At 41.2% G+C, this 21362-nt stretch overlaps 1 protein-coding gene across 2 annotated transcripts in view; it reads right to left on the reverse strand.

Annotated features, from left to right (window-relative positions):
- The window catches only part of DIAPH3 (diaphanous related formin 3), a gene marked incomplete at its 3' end in the record, with an annotated part of 518684 nt that overhangs the window by 264327 nt on the left and 232995 nt on the right, over positions 1 to 21362 (reverse strand). For both annotated transcript variants that reach the window (XM_084632924.1, XM_084632923.1), the window contains 2 exons: positions 20945 to 21040; positions 16743 to 16837 (listed from right to left, as the gene is read on the reverse strand). In XM_084632924.1, the coding sequence (XP_084489050.1) occupies positions 16743 to 16837; positions 20945 to 21040 (191 nt within the window). The remainder of the gene's footprint in view (positions 1 to 16742; positions 16838 to 20944; positions 21041 to 21362) is intronic.

Consider the following 21362-nt stretch of genomic DNA (forward strand, 5'->3'; position numbering starts at 1 on the left):
CCTTAGAAGCCCCGATTATTTTCCCTCAGACCCTTGAAATGTCTGAAAACCTGTAGTCTTTTGGAAAAACAGCTACCAGTACTGGGAGCAGGTGGCTTTCTACCACCTTGCTACTCATTTTCCACAACCCCCAATCATGGAGGCTACAAGGAACTAAGACAGTTTCTGGAGCAAGTTAGAACAACCCCAGGGCTACTTCAACTTGTGCCGGCGGATAACAGCTCCTGAAGTACTGCACTGCTAATCAGAATAGCTGGAGCACATCAGACTATAGCCACACCCCTAAGCAATCTAAAAGAACCCTATATAAAGGAAGAGTGCAAGACCAGGAGTGGCTGACACATGGGCATCAGCTTAAAGTGCATCTTTGCACTACTGTAGCAGCACAGAGAGAAAGTTAGGAGGGGCCAATGTTCTATAACTCAAAATCCCACCTGAAACACACACTCATCACTGAAGGCTTTCAAAAAGATCAACCATTCCTTTTAAAGTTAAATGATTGCTACAGAAAGTTAGACATTAATGTGAGACTTACAAAATGGCACGAATAATGATCTTTTATTTTCTGGATTTAAGTAAACTATATAATTGTGTATTCTGCATGTTCTCATTTTTTAATTTCATTTCTATATAAGGGCCACAAGTGAATCAACCTGTTAGGTAAGGAAGTAATATTCAACATACACTATTTACTGTCAGTGATATAATTAGTTTGTTTCTGTACCCACAAAGTTCTTTCTTCTCTATGTAAAAAGAGAAACTGACAGCCACTCAAAGCGAAGAAACCAATTCCAAAGTGGTAAAATAATGAGTTAGAAAAACAACTCAGAATTACACAAAATAATATTTGTCTTATATATAACAGCTGTGAGCGGTGCATGTATTTAATATGGATATGTATTAAATACTATAAACATTAGCACATTTTAAAAAGTAAGATTTTAGAATCCTATGAACCAACTGACCCTATCCCCCACTTTCAACACAGCAGAAACATACCAAGTTAGCAACCTGAAAGCATAAACCCTATTTTTGAGCTTTCCTTCTGTTCTTAAAAACAAAGAAATCAGACTGAACTTTCTTACTCAGGAACCCTTTCATCACTAAATTATGTATGAGCGACCAGTATAAACTGTAATGATGTCCCACTGTGAGGCAGGCAGTTTTCTCAGTGGGTTCCTCAAACGCTGGCCTTCCCTTGGTTTCTAAAGTAAGGGAGGCCCAGTGGGTCATGCTCCAGATAATCCTTTCCCTCTGGATTTGGATTGTGAGGCCTCCTCTCTTCTCTTCTATGAAGCTGGGTACTTAAAGTTGGTGGGACACTTCTGACCAAGAGGCAAAACTGAGTTTTCTCAAGAGAATATGAGAACAGCTGGATCTCCTTGTGCTGCTCAAATATGACTACTTGCAGACAGCTCTCTTCCCCAAACTCTGTGCCTGTCTGAGCTCAGTGCACATATGTGGGCAGTCTCTGGAATGAGTTGCTTTCTGGACTGAAGTTGGTTGCCCTGGCATGTCTGCTAGGCTCCTGGTCAAGTAACTCCGCCTTCCCCTCTTCTTAACTGTTCCATCCCCCATTTCTGATATGGTTCTCAAACATCAGCTAGGCAGGCAGTTTCAGTTTCAAAAAATGAGAAGTGGGCTACAATAGATAGCAAAGAAAATCAGAAGTTATTAAATGTAGAAAATTAAGAAGGGAAGCTGAAGACTTGTGGGAAATATCCAGGGATCAGCAGTTTTTTGCATTAACAAACAGTTTTTAAAAACATATTAAGAACAAAAGAAATCCGAACAATGGAATAGGACCTTTACTAGATGATAAAATTCCTATTAATTATGCCAAAAAGGAAAAAGTATTCAATAAACATTTCAAACACAATGCATTTTAGTACAGAATGGACAAACAACTCAACATGAGCTCCCAGTATGATGCTGTGGCAAAAAGGGCTAATTTGATCCTTGGATTTATAAACATGGGATAAATAAGTAGGAAGAGGGAGGTGATATTACCTTTGTATACAGCACTGGTGAGACCAACAACATAATACTGGATACAGTTCTGGTGTCTAGTGCCCACATTTTAAAAAGGACATTGAAAAACTGGAGAGGATATAGAAAAGAACTGCAAAAAATTATTCCAGGGCTGAAGAAGTGAGCCTTGCAGTGACATACTTAAGTGCTCAGTATTTAGCTTATCAAAAAAAAAAAAGATCAAAAGGTGGCTTGATTACATTGCATAAGTACCTTCACCAGGAAAAAATACCAGGTACTAAATACCAGGCCTAGCACAGAAAGAACCAATGGCTGGAAAATGAAGCCAGATTAATTCAAATTAGAAACAAGACACACATTTTTAATAGTGAGGTTGATTAATCATTGGAACAAACTACCAAGGTAAGATTCTCTATCATTTCATATCTTCAGATGAAGACTGGATGCTTTTCTGGAAGATATGTTTTAGTCAAAACCATAGTTTTGGCTCAATCCAGGGGTAACTATATGTAATTTGCTAGTTTGTAATATAAAGGCCAGACTAGATCATTTTATTGGTCTCTTCTGGCATAAAAATTTATGAATCTATGAATAACATGGTGCTCAGAACACCATCAGCAGCTGGTGGCCCAACTACATTAGGGTCCCAACCTTGTTAATACCAGCAGAGTGAGTAGACAAGACTTTATAGATTTTTCAACATTTACTGCCGTGGGTTGGGCTAGCAATGTCCACAAGATCTAGCTGCAGACTAGTAAACAGAGTAATACTCAATCTTTATGAGAGCACCTGCAACCTGACACATCCCAGAGCAACAAATAGGGCTGTAACCTAAGTTCCCTCTAAGCTGCGCAGCTGCATAGCCATGCAGCTGCCTATTAAGCCCTGTATAGGGACTCAGGGCTATAGTGTGGAGAGAGGCACCCCTCCCCACCAGCCCCAGTGCGGACCTGCCGCAGGAGGGAGAGGCGCCCCTGCTCGCTGGCCCCGGCGTGGAGCTGCCGCAGTGGGGAGATGCGCCCCTCTGCACTGGCCCCAGCATGAACCTGTCTCAGACTTGCCGTGGCCGGGGGAGAGAAGCCCCTCCCTTGGCCCAGCCCAGCCGGGGCTGCCGCAGCCAGAGAGAGGCACCTCACCCCCAGCCCCAAGCTGCTGCGACAAGAGGAGGTTGAGGGGAGTCCTCTTTCCTACCACAGCCCTGGGGCAGCCTGCACCCCAAACCCCTTATCCCAAGCCCCACCGCAGAGCCTGCACCCCAACACTCTGCCCCAGTCCTGAGCCCTCTCTCACACCCTGAACCCCTCATCCTCGGCCCCATGCCAGAGCCTTCACCCCTTGCACACAACTCTCTGCCCCAGCCCTGTGCCCCCTCTCATACTCTGAACCCCTCGGCCCCATCCCCACCACATGAATTTTGTTATGGGCCCCAATATGAAGGTAATACACATCACCTTCATATTGGGGCCCATAACAAAATTCATTCCACACATGGATATAAAAAATTAGAGGGAACACTGGCTGTGACCTTTCTTGGGATTCCCTCAAAGACTTTTTTCCACTCAGCTTCCCAAAAACTCAGTTCAACTCCAGACTTCATCACTCATGTGTCTGAATTTGGCACAAAACAATGCTACACTGAGTTGATCAAACTCAAACGCATTGGGATCGATGTAGGGTACATCATAGGCCCAACGTCATACAGAAACTCTCGTTTTTGTATACATTTACACATCTCATTGCACTTATTGTACATGGCATCAAACATTTTAGGACTGGTTTGGTTACTTAATACAAACCAGTCCCTGTACCACACGTTCTGTCCACATGTTGTCCATGTTTTGACTTCCTCTTTACCTCATCTCGACATTTCTAACTTATTTTGTCCCTTATAATCTAGTTCATAGTAAATAGTTTCCTGAGTGTTCTCCTCAGTGTTCTCCCTCTGATCTTAGTTAGCTCAGACTTTGTCTTTTTTAGCCTATTGACCTATTTATTTGTCTTATTAAGCAGCCTGTTTCAATTTGATGATTGGATTTACCTCCCTAATCTCATCTTCCAAAGAACAAGGCCTCCCCTTCATGTATTAACTACTTATGTCAGGCCAGGCCTCAGTTATAACCCTAAGAGCCTCTCAAAGCCGAACGGCAGAGGACCCACTGTACTGAAACTCATATCGGGCCTGACACACTCACTACACTCAACACACTGTTGTGATAATATTTATCACAAAGGTATCCCATAAGATTTCATGTGAATTGGCAACACACTGGAATAAACACCATTGTGTGGTGTGTATACACGTTGTGTAAAAAGAGTTATGTACATGCGCTAGAAATATGTTCTTCAAATGTGTTTTGGAAGGCAATGGACACACAAGTGTGCCCTAGACACAGGAATGTTGTTTTGCCCAGTTACCTGTGTCTCCAATTCAAATTAAGCAAGGAAAGGCCAAAGACAAAGGAAGTATATTTTTATATCTAAAGTAAACAAAATGATTAAACCAACCAGAGAAGCATATTAACCAGAAGAGGAGGAAGACAGCATGGCATCCGCACAAGCAGAAGGGAAGAAAAACTCGATCTGGGGATACATCTGAAAGGTTTACGGGACTATAAAAAGAAGAAAAAAACTCCTTCGTTTTCCATCTCTTACTCCTGTGGGAATTCAGCGCAACGCAGAATTTTGCGGAAATTAATGGTTTTTGCACATATTTTCTTTCTCCCACAGAAATGGGCTGCACTGCTGCTGGCCGCCACTAGGGGCCGCTGGACCTGGCAGAAGCCAGCTCTCAGGTAGAAGACACTGCAGGGGCGGGGGGAGTAAGCAGAGAGGTCCTAGCAACTGCAGTTCCCTGCACGCCCTGAGGGAAGGAGATAACAGCACGCAGGAAACTCCACAAAAGCCTGGCTGGGACCCTGTTTCTTCTTCTGGCTCCCTGACCAGTAGGGGGGCTGGTGTCTGGGCTGCAGGGGCCATGGCTGGCCTCTGGGAGGAAGGGGGCTGACATCTGGGCTGGGGGACCACAGGCTGGGCTCTGAAGGGGGAAGAGATGCAGGTATCTGGGCTAGAGGGCCCTCCACATATGGACTTGGGGGGAGGGGATTCACATGTATTGGCTGGTGGTGGGGGGCCTGGAGCTGGTCTTCGGGGGAGGGATTGTGGGTGTCTCGCCCTCCAGCTGGGCTCTGCAGGGGTGTGGGACTGAGAAACAGGAACTGGGTTGTCATGTGGGTTTCTTTAACTCTCTACTCCTGGGGAAAATGATGTGTGACTGTATTGTTACAGACATATTTGCTGACGGGTATTTTGCGATAAATAACCAAAATAATCGAAACGGGCATGAATATGTAGTGTTATTCTGACAAATAAAATTTGCAGAATTTTAAAATATTGTGTGTAGAATTTTTTCATTTTTTGGCACAGAACTCCCCTCTTAGGGACATAGAGAACAGTACCCTTTAAGACAGTGGATCGTACTGGCCTCAAGGGCAGGAGCCACTGACAGCTTCCTATAAGAAACAAAACGGTTTTAGGCAAAGATATAGCTCACCTAAACTAAGTTTTAGGCACTAGAAAGTGTGTTATTTTTGTTTTATTTCTAAGACTTTTCTATCATTTTATTGTTGCCCAGTATCACTTAAATGTGCAAAAAGAAAAGGAGTACTTGTGGCACCTTAGAGACTAACAAATTTATTTGAGCGTAAGCTTACGCTCAAATAAATTTGTTAGTCTCTAAGGTGCCACAAGTACTCCTTTTCTTTTTGCAAATACAGACTAACACAGGCTGCTACTCTGAAACTTAAATGTGTGTTCTTTATTAATAAACGTATTCTTGTTTTATTTCAAAACCACCTCTCTGCTGTATATTAAAATAAAGTGTGGGACCTCAGCTAAGCTGATTGGCTCATGTGTACTGTCTATTTGGAGGCAGCAAACAACTTCTGTGAGTGCCCAGTGAGAGGGACTGGACAATGCGGAGAGACGTGTCTCTAGAAAACTCGGGAACTGGTGTTCACTGATTATTACCTGCAAGGCAATGTTAAAGACTGGCAGCGTCTCGAGACGTTTGCTGGTGAAACAGACAGACTGGCATGGCAGGGAGCTGGCACACAGTCTAATCTCCAGCAAAGCTCACTCTTGCTCAGGGAGAAGGGTAACACAGTGGCTGACAGTTCTGGGCTGCCTTTAAGAGAGCGTTGCAGGGGTGTGCTCTCCTTGTTTTCCCCCATGCTTTCTGCTTTGCATGCTAACTCCTGTTGCCAGAAGAATTGGTTTCTCTTATGCCTGCTGCATTTTGACTTCATTGTCCAACAATGAGTTTGACCCCCTGAAGACCTCCAGCAGTCCAAAAGAGCAGGAAAGCACAACACTTACTTTCTAAAAAAACAAAGCCACAAGGGGGATATTTTTTTCCTGCAGTCAATCCATGTGGCCTCTTAGATGTATCACATTCAGTAAAGACATGTGAAAAGCACTATACTTAGGAAGGGAAAAAATCGAATACACAAATACAAAATGAGGAATAATCAACTAGGCAGTAGAACTACTGAAAAGTATCTGGGGGTTATTGTGAATGGCAAATTGAATCTTAGCCAACAATGCGATGCCCACTCTACTCAGCACTGGTGAGGCGTCAGCTGCAGTACTGTGTCCAGTTCTGGGAACCACATTTTGGCAAAGAAGTAGATAAATTGGAGAGAGTCCATAGGAGAGCATTTTGATAGAAGATTTAGAAAACCTGACCTACAAGGAATAGTGAAAAAAGTGGGCATGCTTAGTCTTGAGAAAAGATGACTTCGGGGGGGGGGGGGCCTGATAACAGTCTTCAAATATGGTAAGGGCGGTTATAAAAAAAAAAAGGGTAATGGTCAATTGTTTTCCAAGATAAAAGTAATCAGCTTAATCTGCAGCAAGGAAGAATTAGGGGGAAAAAACTTTCTAACTATAATGATAGTTAAGCATTGGTATAGGCTTCCAAGCATTGGTGTAGGTTGTGGAATCCCTGCCATTGGAATTTTTTTTTTTTTTTTTAACAGTTTAGACAAGCACCTGTCAGACTTGACCTACGTTTACTTCGTCCTGTCTCAGAAAAGGGGGCTAAACTAGATGACCTCTCAATGTACCTTTCAGTCCATTTCCATATATTTCTGATTCTGTAATTATTCTTAAGAGTCCCTTTGGGTAGCGATGACCTGAATGGGTTCTGCTATCTGCATCAGCTCTGGTTTGATTAATCTTCACTGTACTTATGTTTGTGCACACATCCCTAAATTGCTTAGGACTGACACAATGCCTAGTTCTAGCTCATCAGTAGAGCAATGTCCCTGGGAAGCCCTGTTTATGTCCTCTTTAAAACGGTACTTCCCACTCCTATAGTTGCAATTAATAATGAGACAGGACTTATATACTCCAGTCTGTCAGACTGAAAGAGATGATTAGAAGGTCTGGAGAATCCTCCTTTGGATTCATAGCCAGTGTCCTTGTCTTTTTCATTCTCTCTCTCAGAATCAAGTAGTCTCTACATACTTCTGTACAATGATTCTTCAGTCCATCCAGTTAATGGTCCCTCAGCTTTAAATCTGACTATTGTTTCTCCTCTGTCAGCTCAGTTGTCCATTAGCGATGAGGAAGTTACTAACCTTGTGGAGTAATGATCATTCTTCAAGATATGTCCCCCTCTGGGTGCTCCATTGTAGTGTCCCTATGAGTGCTCTTGCATCTCTGCACTGCTGATTAGAGAACTTTGATAGCAGTGTCCATTTGGCCGGCACGTGTTGTCTCCCCTTCATGCTTTGCCACGAGGCTAACCAGCACTTCGTGGGCAAAGCCCCTTCAGTTCCTTCTCTATTGCAGAGTCTTTGACAAGAACTCACAAGAAGAAGGGAGGGTCGTGGAGCACCCACAGGGACACACATCTAAAAGAACCATTATTACTACACAAGGTGAGTAACTTCCTCCTCTTCTTTGAGCAATGTGCCAATGAGTGCTCCGCTGTAGCAATATCCCAAGCAGTATCCCTAATGGGAGGCTGGGGCTTCAGAGTCATGTCTGTTATGGATGACAATACTGCGGAGCTGAAGATAGTGTCAGAAGCAGAGTCCCCAGTAATCGCATAGTGTTCTGCGAAGGTATGCACAGATGGCCAGGTTGCTCCCTGCAGATTTTCGAAATTGGAACATTCTTGAGGAAGGCAATAGAGGAGGAAACTGACCTCATGGAGTGTGTGCAGATCCTAGACGGTGGTACTGTTATGAACCTGATAGCAGTATTTGATATAGTTTGAGACCCATTTGGAGGGTCTCTGGGATGACACCGCTGCACTATTAGACCTTTCCACAATGGAGAGGAAAAGCTTAGGAGATTTCCTAAAGGCTTTTATCTTGTCCAGGTAAATGGCCATGGCTCTCCTAACATCTTGCGTGTGCAGTATAGCCTCCCTGTTATCACGGTGATGCTTAGAGTAAAAGGTTGGGAGGTGAATCAACTGATTTATGGGAAAAGACGAGGTCACCTTGGGGATGAACTTTGGGTGTGGCCTGAAAGTAACTTTGTCCAGAAAAAATATTGTTTAAGGGCGTGCGCCATCAGTGCTGTTATTTCCCCTACTCTTCTTGTCAAGGTGCCTGCCACCAAGAAGGCTGTCTTCACAGACAGGTATGTGAGCAAACAAATAGCCATGGGTTCAAAGGGCAGCCTAGTCAGGCTCTTTACTACTAAGTTTAGGTCCCATGTTGGGGTAGGATGTCTGTGCTGGAGGAAGAGCTTTACTATACCCTGAGGAATCACTTTATGGTTGCTTATGAGAGCACTGAGTATCCCTCTATTTATTGATGGAAGGCTGCTATGGCCACTAGGTAAACCTTGAGTGAACTAAGAGATAGCGCTGATTTCTTGAGAGGCAGTATATCATCGAGAACCATTAGGAGAGTAGAAGATGTCAGGGAAATTTGTTTGGAATTACACCAAATTTGAAACCTGGTATACTTTTGCAGGTAAATACAACAGGTATCCAATTTCCTACTGTGTAGTAACCACTTCCTGTATGTCTTTCTATGCGCTGGAAGCGTGAAGGAGCCAGGCCTTGAGTAGGAGTATCCACATGTTGGGAAGGAGAACATGTTCTTCGTTCTGCGAGAGGAGGTGTGGAGTGTGTTGCAGAGATCAGTGGGCACACTGCCAATTGTGACAGGTAAGGGTAACACATTTGTCTCTGCCAGGAAAGAGCAATCAGTATGACGTTTCCTCTCTCTCTTTTTATTTTTAACAGGACTTTCACTAGTAGAGGGAATGGGGAAAAGACGTATAGAAGGTCCTTGTCTCACAGAAGGAGAGCATCCCCTAAGAAGTGTTGTCCTAGTCCTGCCCTGGAGCAGTAGCATGGACATTTCTTGTTCAGGTAAGTGGTGAACAGGTCTATAGTTGATGTCTCCCTCCATCTGAATATGTTATGTAGTACTGCTGAGTTAATCTCCCATTCGTGGCTCTGTGGGAACTTGCAGCTGAGACTATCCGCTATCATGTTTTGTACTCCTAGAAGGTAGGCAGCTGATACTGTGACGCTGTGAGAAATGCACCAGTTCTATAGATTTAGTGCTTCTTCACAAGGAGACCACAATCGGGTGCCTCCCTGGTGATTTATATAGTACATGCATGCTATGTTGTCTGTCAAGACTCTTGTGTGTGTTCCTCTGATTAGCAGAAGGAAGTTGGTGCAAGTATTCCTGACCGTTCTGAGTTCGAAGAAGTTGATGTGATGTGAAGAGATATCTTCATAGATGATCACTTGCCCTGTGGCTAAGACTGTTGAGTGTGCACCCTACCCTATGAAGGATGTGTTGCTGGTGAGAAGTAATGATGGGGAAGTTTGCAAGAAGGTGATCCATGTGCAGACATTGCTGGGTCTTTCCACCAGTCCTGGGAGTGTTTGACTTTGGTGAACAGTGATAGAGGTTTGTCTAGTCTGTCTCTGTTCGGCCTGTAGACCAAGTTAAACCACAGCTGCAGGCACCTCATGTGAAGTCTGACATGAGATATCCCAGATGTGCCTGCAGCCATATGTCCCAGAAGTTGGAGGCCATGTCTGGCTGATATTTGAGGGCTGCTTTTTACTGCCTCTGTGAGCGTGGCCAAGGTGTGGAACCTGTGCTCTGTGGCTGAAGTGCCCTTGTCTGTCATGAGTCAAGATCATCTCCTATGCACTCTAGGTGCTGTACGGGGTGAACGTTGAATTTTGGACATTGATCTATAGGCCCAGCTCTGTGAAGAAGTCTACAGCAGTTTGGGTGATCTGGAGGGCCTCGTTGAAGCAGTGGGCTCTGAGGAGACAATCATCCAGGTAGGAGTCGATTATAATCCCCGGGAGCGTAGGTGAGCTACCACTTTGCAGAGGACCTTGGGGAATACTCTCTGAGCCGATGAGAGGCCAAAGGGGTATACTCTGTATTAGTAATGATCCTGGCCCAGGGTAAAATGGAGGAATCATCTTTGGGAAGGTAGGATCGATACGCAGAAATAGGCATCCTATAGGTCGAGGGCCAAGAACCAATCTCCCTGTTCCAAAGATGAAATCATTGCTGCTAGTGTGACCATCCTGAATTTTTGAGCTTTGACAGATTTGTTCAGTGCTGAGGTCTAGTATGGGTCTCCAACCTCCCCTCTTTTTGGTTACCAGAAAATAACGAGAGTAAAAACCTTGGCCTTAACTTGGGCTTGAGAAAATGAATCACTGGCCTCTTATGCACCAGGGAAGGCACTTGGCCACATTCCCATGAAACTATTTAAACATTTTGGCCACATTCTCTTGGAATACAGCCCATTTGGAAACCCATGCAAACACTTCTCCCTTGAAACACCCAATCAATTCAATATATTAGCCTTCACAGCATAGTACTCTGCACCAGAGTATATATCCATTTTAAAGTCTGTACCTCTCCCATAAGAAAAAGGGATGGCACTGGTTTCATCCTACGCTGAGATAATGTGCCTATCCGCTTGAAAGTGACGGTATAAACACTTTTGGGCATCTTCTAGTCTCAGGTTGGACAAGAAAGGGGTTGGACTTACTGGCAGCGGGGCAGCACAACTTGGGCTAGTGACCCCCGAATCAGCTCCTACTGAAACTCTTGCCTCTCTTGGAGGAGATGACAGTCTGGTTCATCTTCAAAAATTGAATCTATGCTTGTTGAGTTTCTTCCTGTTGTGGTGCATCCTGGTTTAGCTGCTGCTCCTGTACAGTCAATCATTTCAGAACTTCCTCTATTTTTCTCCTTTTAGTGGTATGACCAGAAATTCCACTATTAGTATCAGATGTGAATGAAATAAGTCCCCATCATTTCTCAATATAGTATAATACAGACAGACAAGTTTGGCATCCAAAACTCACACCTTACATGTGTACTTTTTTATTCTTAAGAAAAAAAATAAACATAAATCTTAGCCTTAACTTCCTCATGTTCATGAGGTTCTCAAAAACTACTATGATCATCACTACAGAAGAGCCTACAAATAAAACAAAATAATAAAACTCTCCTCTGTCTAACCCTATGCCATCTACCTTACCTTTAGACACTATCTTTTATCCTTCAAAGCCTGCACTAGTGAAACTCACCTGGCCTAGGGTACATCGTCACTACCTAGCCGGATTGGTGGGCAGCGATCGATCCAGCAGGGATCGATTTATCGCTTCTAGTCTAGACGTGATAAATCGACCCGAGCGCTCTCCTGTCGACTCCTGTACTCCAGCACTGCAAGAGGCGCAGGCAGAGTCAACAGGGGAGCAGGAGCAGTCGACTCACCATGGTGAAGATACCACGGTCAGTGGATCTAAGTACGTCAACTTCAGCTATGTTATTCACGTAGCTGAACTTCCGTAACTTAGATCGATCACCCCCACAGTGTAGATCAGGGCCTACTGAGTCTATATCTCTCTGAGATCCTAGACCTGGACATCCTGTCACAACAAGGAAGACACGTGCAAATGTTAAGGATCTCTAATTTGCTCACATTGTCCATGGAAAGTATTTTCATTTACTGGTTCAGTGGTTAAATGTAACCAACTTTGCAAGTGAACACAAGTCTAAGAACTTTAGCACTTGAGGAATGACTTAGTTATAATTTAACCTTAAGGGCAAAAATGTATTTTCTTCTCTTTATTCCCCCTCCCATTTTTGGAGGGAGAGGGGGGAAACAGAAGAAAAACAATGTTAATGGTTAAATAGTTCAAAATATGCTTTCAGAGTTTACATCTCATTAAGGTAGGTGGTTGGGGGGAAGACTAGGTTTGTTTCTGTTATTTATTGACAGGAGTCAGTTTTTTGCAAGACTGGGTTATTTGAGTAGGAGCACATTCGTATTTTTTGAGACAGATTTTCAAACAGAAAATTATTTACTGGTAGCTCTGTTTCTCATAGTCTCCTCTTCTCTCCTCCTGTGACAATGGATAAATGGCAGACAGCAGAGAAAAACAAGATACACAATAATAAAGAGGCAGAGCACATCACCCACTGGAAAGGAGGGTGGAAGGTAGGATAAGAAAAAGAGGAGACTATGACAAACAGCTAAGTAATTTTCCCTTTTTGTATGTCTACCTTCTCCTATCCTCTGACAGGGTATTAAGAGAGACACAGTGCACGTATCAAGCAGTAAACCTAGGAAGCAGAGCTACCTTACTGTGTCAATAGCAGAACCCTGCAGCCAAAGAAGGCATCCTGGGAAGCAGAGATAAAGACTTACAAATAGTGAGGAGACAACCACATTGCCACCTTACACAGCTTGGAAATGAATGCTCAGCATTCACTGCCCATGAAGCAGAAAAGTCTTTCATTACATGGCATCTTGCAAGTTGGGAACAAGGCCATCGACTCATTACACATTGTGAGAGCACAACCTGAGACCAGGACCTAGCAATACAGGAGAACCTCAGAGTTACAGACACCTCCGAAATGGAGGTTGTTCATAACGCTGAACAGTGTCTTCACCTCCTACCAGTAAGTGGCTGCCTCACGGGTGTGGGTAGGGACAGGAAGCCCAGATGTGGCTACCTTTAAGATGCAATACAGGCACAGTACAGTATTTGCCCCCCCCCCTTTTTTTTTGGTCCCCACTGCTGCCCGATTGCTTATTTCCAGTTCCACATGGTGTCCAATTGACTGGTCAGTCCATAACTCTGGTTTTCATACCTTTGAGGTTCTACTATAGTGATTTTATCTGCAGTCTTGCCCCGTTGCAACCCTCAAAATAGACAAACAGTTGCTTTGACATTCTAAAGTCAAGAAGGGAAGAACACACAACATTCAAGAAATGCTGTCTCTCAACCTCAGGATGGTGGGGAGAGAGATGCCAGGACGAAGAGAGGAAGAGCAATGGGTTTGTTCAGGTGGAGCTAGGTACTCTCCTTGGGAACAAATTCAAGAGAAGGCTGAAAACCCGTCACTTTTTCTGGAAAAAGGTGACAAATAGACTACATAAAGAAGTTCAACTTACTCTTCCGTCTGAAATCCCTGCAACACTAATGGCTATCCTGAAGGAAAGAAATCTGCACTAGGAGCTCAACTGGGGGTTGCATTAGAACCTGCAGGATGTAGATCAAGTCCAACTGTGGAATCTCTTGATGAATCACTAATCTGAGTCCCTTTTTGAATACTAATGGAAGAAAATCTAAACCACCAAGTAGTATAAAGGCAGGCAATAATGGTCTGATGTCACATCAAGCCATAGAGATCTTGCAGATCAGAATAAATGAGAGAGGCAACAAGCAGCTTTCTGTTGCTCTATTGACAGTCCGTCACCTCAGCCAAGAAATCTCCCTTTAAGAAAGACTTCCTTCAAAGAACATGCAGCTACCCTGAGATGAGGGTGATGGCAAAGCACATGGCTTTCAGAGAGCAGGTCTAGCATCTTGGGAAGTGTTCACAGGAGAGTTCACTTCTAGGCCTGTCAGATCTCAAACCAGCAGCAGTGGAGTTACTATGAAGCTAGGAAAAGGTTTTATCCTGTCTGACCTTTTTCATCACTCTCAGAAGCAGGGGAAGCAACATCTCACTTTCCCATTTCAACTCCATAATAAGCACTGCAAAGGAGAGTGAGGGCTTGGAGGGGGTGGGGGAATCTGAAAATAAAATAAGGACACTTGATGGATACCATTAAGAAAAAAAATGAAGTGTCTTACACTCTGGCAATGGCCTCAAAAATGAAAGAACTGAGGCTCTATTCTCCCTTAACAGTTTCTGACTGAGCCAGTCTACAAGCATGTTTTCACAGCTCTCCAGCACTATTGCTAGAAGGCAGGTTCTAGCCAAACACCTAAAAAGCATTACCTCTGAAAGGAGGGGAGCAGTGCCAGTACCTCCTTAACAGATGGCAGAAGCCATCACTGTCTGATTGTCACTACAGACAAACAGAAGGATGTTCAGGACCTGGGGCTCCCAAATTAGAAGAATAAGATGGGAGCTCCGTAGCTCAAGAAGCCTGACATTCCCCTCACATTCTTCCATGGGTCAAGATCTGGGTTGACATATTACCTAGATACACAGCCCCAACCCAAGAGACTCAGGTGTGGAAGGAGAAAACCACAACTTTAGAGGTCCAAATTTACATAGGAATAATAAGGTTTCTTCCAGTGAAGAGAGGGCAAAAGGAAAGACTGCCAGGGCCAGAGTCACCGTCCTGTGAAGGTGAGATTTATGTATACAATACTGCTCTCTTGCTGCTAGTATGAGATATCATAGTATTATCTGTTAATTCAGGGTCTTACAACAGGAGAAGAAACACACAATGACAAGGAAATGATACACCCTTTAAAAATATTGTATATATTATATATACACACACTGAAGAACACCACTTCTGAAGAGAATAACTTTATGATAAGTCTCTCCATCCTCACTTAGTTATCAGATTGGCTCCCATCCTCAAGAGAAATGGCAGACTCCCAAGTATAGTAGTTACAATGAATGCTGGTCTATGGTATACATTTTAGATACTACATTTTTACTGAAGGATAAAGTTGAAAACAATTGAGCCAAATCAACCAGGAGAAAGAATTTAAACAAAATAATGAGAATGATAATTGGGAACTGTTTAAGAACATTATACTAGATTCCCCAAAAAAGCCAAAATTACGTAGTCAAGAAAGAAGGATATACTGATTTTAAAAACAGCCTCATTTAGAGGGGATGTAAAAGCAGCTATAAAAATAATCATTGTTAAAAAAAAAGCATCTATACATCTGAGACTGACTTATTCAACAAAAGACTTTTTTTCGAACATACTGGTCACTACATAAACTAATAATAATGGGCTTCATAAATGCTGACTGCCGCAGGAAATGCAACTTACTTGGTGCTACATTAGTTTGGAGAGTGCCCTGAATCAAGAATTTCTGGTATGAAGTGAGTCAGAAGACCTATTTAATGGTATGTTGGAGCCCTCCTCCTTAAGTTTCATTCTTGGATATACTCTTGATACCTGGAGGTTAGCTGGTAACAAGGTGGCATGGTTTAAATATGTAGCTTTCCTTGCTAAAAAATTAATCCTGAAAAAATGGAAAAAAGTTGATCCCCACCAAACATTGATTCCTGGCTCAGTGATATGGCTGACCTCACAGCTAACAAATAACCAGCATTCTGCAGAATGAAAAAAATCAAATCAATTTGGGCTGCCTTTTTAAAGGTCTATGATTAATGCAAATCCTGAAGAAAAATATGTCCCCTCCTCTCCCTTTATACTAACCCTGTAATTACTTCGTGTATTATGATTAATCAGATATTTTGTTATATTTATATATATGAAGATATATATATCTCCATCCACACACGCACACACATTCACACACCAAATACAAAAAAGGGAAAGTTGATAGCAATCAATATAAATCACAAGCTAAGTGTAGAAAATTGATAAGGGAAGTAAAAGGACCTAAGAAGAAATCTCTGGCCAGGAACGTTAAGGACAATAAGGAGATTTTTCAGTAGCAGAATTGTTAATCATGACACAGAAAAGTCAGAAGTGTTCAAATAAATATTTCTGTTCTGTGTTTGGAAGATGATGTAGTCCTATTATATGATGATGAAATACTTATTCACAATATATAAGTATGTCTACACTGCGCAGCCCTTTCAGGGTAGAGTACATACATGGCTAGCCCCTCCCCTCTCAGATTCTTTTGTCCCCAAATAGAACTGTATTGATTTTCTGCTTTGAATAAAATGCTGTGTAATGTGAAGTGCTGTACAATTACACTCCAGGGAAGCATTCACAGATAAGCAGCTGCTGAAGATTTCTGAAGGTAGGATCCCCGATCAAGTAAGCTCGAATTGAAAAGAAAAATCTTTTTCTGCCTAGTTCATGACCAGGAACAATGCGACAGCTTTGTGCAATACAGGTGAAGGTAATACAGTATGTTCCACAAAAAATAATTTTGCAGGTAAGGTAGAAACAAAAAAATATTAAATATTGGTTTATCTGTCTGAATCCATACATAAAGTAGAGTTGCATTCTGGATGCTGGTAATAAGGAAGCAGATACTAAAGCAGAATATAAATTAAAGTGTTTAGATAAAATTTATCTACTCTGCAAATGTAAAAAAAGATTGAGTTTTGTTTGCTTACTAGAAATGCTAAGAGACTAATTATGCAGCAATGATTTTCCAACTGAATAATTTGTGTTAAGAGTTTTTGTCAGTAACAGGTTTCAGTTTAATGAGACGCTTACACTGAAATATTGGTATTTAAACCGCCTGTCAATTTACATACCTGAATCATGGTCTCTGCCAGCTGTGTTTCATCTACTTCCAATATCATCATTTTGATTTCCTCATAAGGCACTCGGAAAGAACCAAGGAAAATTGCTAGAACAAAAACATAATACATAATGAATGGAGATGTAGTAAGAAGCTGATCTTTCACTCTACTTACAAAATAAACACTAAATGGATTGTAGAATTCTACAGGCCACCCAAACATTGCATATGATAATATAGATAAGAGATAAAACTTTTTATGCAGATTTTGAAGCTTTTATAATTTTTAGTCTGGCTCTTCCAGTCCTCTGGCAGATGAATTACAGCATCAACAGATGCTGCAGTAACGATAGCAAGTGAGACAAAAAGAGTCCTTGCTCTAGGAGAGCCACTCATCAATTATATTATTTGTACACGTTTCCCCTTTACCGCATAGGAATTCAGCTCTTCCCCTCCCCCTCCCTTTTTTTTTTTTGAGAGAGAGAGCGCGCGCTATCTTTAGCAAAACCCCTGCAAATTGCAAAACAATCACATTCCTTGAATAATACTTTTGTTTGCTGTAGTATAACAACTGTCCAACATTTTCTTCATACACAATATTTATTAAGTAATTTCTCATGGACCAACTCCCCTCCTAATTCCACATCTTCTCTTCAACCTTCCTCATCTGTTCTAGTGATTATCATTATTATTTTACAGCACCAGATGGAGCATTAGGCACCTCACTATAAAAATAAGACAATAAATCTGTGCCCTGAAATATCTTAGTCGCAGATATTATGCAAGAAAAGGATATCAAAACAGCAGAATGGGTAAGAGTAATAGACAACAAATGGTAAGATTATGCTGTTACTCAGATAAGTAGAGAGGAGGGTGCATCTTAAAGGCAAGGACACAGTTTAAGCTTGATGTTGGGAGACAGTGTCGTTCCTCAAAGAGGTAGTTGATGTGGCCAGAAATCACACCTTTGCAACTGTTTTGTGTGGGCTAGGTGTGGAAATCTTGGAAAGGGAAAACCTAGTACTCAAGACAGGAGACTGACAGCTTGGATGAGGATTTTGCTGTCTGGTCAGAGAGAAGAGGTTGCATTTTAAAAATATTGTGCAAAACCAAGAGGCAATATTTGGATACAAAATAGATGTGAGGAGAAGGAGGAATAAAGGTTGACCCTCAAGTTATGGGCCTGAGTAATAGGAAGGATGGTGGCATTGATAAAATTAACAGAAAATGGGAGCATATAAAAGGCTCCAGAGATTAAAAAATAGGTGCTGATGTTTTGGCCATAGAGACACTTCCCGACTTACGCAATCGTTCCGTTCCGGAAAGCCTTGCGTAACTCAAGTTTTGTGCAAGTCGGAAACATATACCTGAACGTTATGCCAAAAACAAAAAAAACCCACTCCTATTTCTAGCTTACGGAACTTTTTCTGTAAGAGCGAATTTGCGCAAATCTGATTTTGCGTAACCCGGGGAGTGTCTGTATTAAGTTTAAACTGTTGATGGAGCATACAGGAGATATAAAAAAAGGCAGACTGAAATGCAGGTTTGGATGAAGGAAGACACCTAGTGGAGAAGATTTGGGATGTCAGCATAGAGATAGTAGTTCAAATCATGTAAGTGGAAGACATCACCCAGTGAGAGGGTATAAGGGGAGGAGAAAATTAGTCTCCTAAAACTGCTGCAATTTTCTTGGCACTAGTGAGGTCTCAGCTAGACTCCTGTGTCCAATTTTGGGTGCCACACTTTAGGAAACATGTGGACAAACTGGAGAGCGTTCACAGGACAGCAATAAAAATGGTAAAAGGTTTAGGAAACCTGACCTGTGAGGAAAAGTTAAAAAAAATGAGCATGATTAATCTTGAGAAAAGTTGACTGTAGGGGACCTGATAACAGTCTTCAAATATGTTAAGGACTGTTAGAAAAAGAGGACTGTGATCAACTGCTCATGTCCATCAGAGGTAGGACAAGTAGTAAGTGGCTTAATATGCAGCAAAGGTTAAATATTAAAAAAGACCCATCTAACTATAAGGACATTTAACTACTAGACTAAGTTTCCAAGGGAAGTAGTGGAATCCTCTCTCAGGGGTGGTTTAGGTATATTTGGTACTGCCTCAACACAGAGAGGTAGACTAGATGATCTCTAGAGATCCCTTACAGCCCTACATTTTATGAGTCCGTGTCCATGTCTCCCTCTTACATACCACAGCCATCAGAAATTCTAGCTCCAATTTGTTATTAAACAAAGTAATTTTGGGCAGAATACTTTAACTGCTATAAATTAGAGTTGTCAATTAATTGCAGTTAATGAATGCAACTAACACAAAACAAATTAACTAGGTTAAAAAACTAGTTACGATTAATTGCAGTTTTAATTGCACAGTTAAACAATAACAAAATACCAACTTAAATTTATTATAAATATTTGTGAATGTTTTTCTACATTTTCAAATATATTGATTTTGATTACAACACAGAATACAAAGTGTACAGTACTAGGCATATTATTTTTATTACAAATATTTGCACTGTAAAAAAGATAAAACAATTGTATTTTTCAACTCACCTCATACAAGTCCACTCAATCCTACTTCTTGTTCAGCCAATCGCTAAGACAAACAAGCGTGTTTACATTTACGGGAGATAATGTTGCCTGCTTCTTATTTACAATGTCACTTGAAAGTGACAACAGATATTTGCATGGCACCGTTGTAGCCAGCGTTGCAAGGTATTTATGTGCCAGATATGCTAAATAGTCATATGCCCTTTCATGCTTAAACTTGTAAACTCTACAGTTATAAATTATTTAGTTTTGGAGTGCAGTTGTGTAAAAATAATAACTCTAAATTTGTAAGTGGAACTTTCACAATAAAGAAATTGCACAATTACAATACTTTTACATACAAATTACAGTACTTTGTATGAGGTGAATTGAAAAATATTCATGTTTTACAGTGCAAATATCTGTAATAAAAATATAAAATGAGAACTGCACACTTTGTATTCTGTGTTATAACTGAAATCAATATATTTCAGAATGTAGACTAACATCCAAAAATATTTATAATAAATTTGACTTAGTATTCTATTATTGTTCATCAGTGCAATTAAAAATGCAATTAATCACAACTATTTTCTTAATTGTTTGACAGCCCTACTATATGTACCTATGATTCAAAGCTCTGATAGACCACAGAAAATTTGGGCTGAAGTGTTCCAAAATTTTGTCTGAGGCTGACACCCAGCACGGAAAATTCATCCCAACAATTCAAGTTTTGAAAAGGCATACACAATTAAAAACAGATTCTTATACCAGGTCAGCCTGGTAACACTGACTATATTTAATTTTATCAAGTTCATATTAGGACAACATTCTGCCAAACATATCAAGTTTCTGAAAGCTGATTGCTGGATAAGGATTATGAAGAAAATATAACCAGCCATTTAAAGGCTCTCTTTGTTGAGGGAATGTCTGAGCAAAAAGATGGGTCCGATAGCGTTTATTTGCACCACAGAATTAAATAAATTAGAAGATCAAACCACCACAGCTCTGGCTTCTTGCCACTGACCATTTGTTCTTTACAATCTATTTTCTAATATTTTATCTAGTGCAGCTTAGATATTTTAAGTGACAGGTCTTCCACTTTACAAATCTATTCCTGAGAAATCTCCTGAGACTATTTCCTTTGTATTCAACCTAAGTTCCCTTTCTAAGTCCCATTAGTCCTAATTATAAGCTTCACACAACCATAACATGGGGATACAGATGTACCACACACTCGCTTTCTCCTCACGCTACGTTGTGACAGCTGCAATTAACTCTATTAATGCTAGATCCCCCTCTCTTGATATAAACCAAAAGAAGGAAACTGGCAGGATATACTTCATCAGGGGACCTGAACTCTGAATTACTCTCCCATCCCTTTATCACGAATAGTCTGAATTTGTTGACTATTGAGACAGACTGCAGGGAGAGCGAACCAAAATACATTTTTGGTATTATATTTTTAAATAAATGATGGTGCCCAAAGCATGAGTATGGATGATTTGTATTATTCTCAATAAACACACACATTGAAAATGTATTAATTGAAATTAGCTTGAATTTTAGACTGATTATTAAAAAAATCATCATTTGAATAAAATATCAACACAAGACACCCAACAAGTTCTGCACACATAATTTTAAAAGTTTTGGTTATCATCAAAATTGCTTACAGAGGTTCTGTGCAATCTTCGGGTCTAAGACTTTTAGTTCTTTGATTCGTTTCTTAACGGATTTCTTTTCTTCAAAATCTTCCTCCTCCTTTTTTACTATAAAAGTAAAGAAAACAAACATTTATTCACAGTATCAAATGTAGGGAACAAAATTCCTGAATGGAAAAAGCTCTCCAAGTCAAACCATAGACAATTCACTATGAGAAAGAAAGTGCAATTGAGGAATGAACTTCCAGGTTTATTTTGTTTTGCAATTATTACTCTTGTGTTTTCTTCAGTGGGACCAAGGAAGACAGCAGCCTTTTCAACATATTAGGTTGGGATATGGTTGATAGGTTTTAATTATTTCCCTTTCCCCCTTCAAAAATGGGCATCTCAGATTAAGTTAATCACGTCTTGTCCTAGCTTCAGTGGACAT

Source organism: Lepidochelys olivacea (genome assembly GCF_965140295.1).
Source record: "Lepidochelys olivacea isolate rLepOli2 genome assembly, chromosome: 1".
NCBI lineage: Eukaryota > Metazoa > Chordata > Testudines > Cheloniidae > Lepidochelys > Lepidochelys olivacea.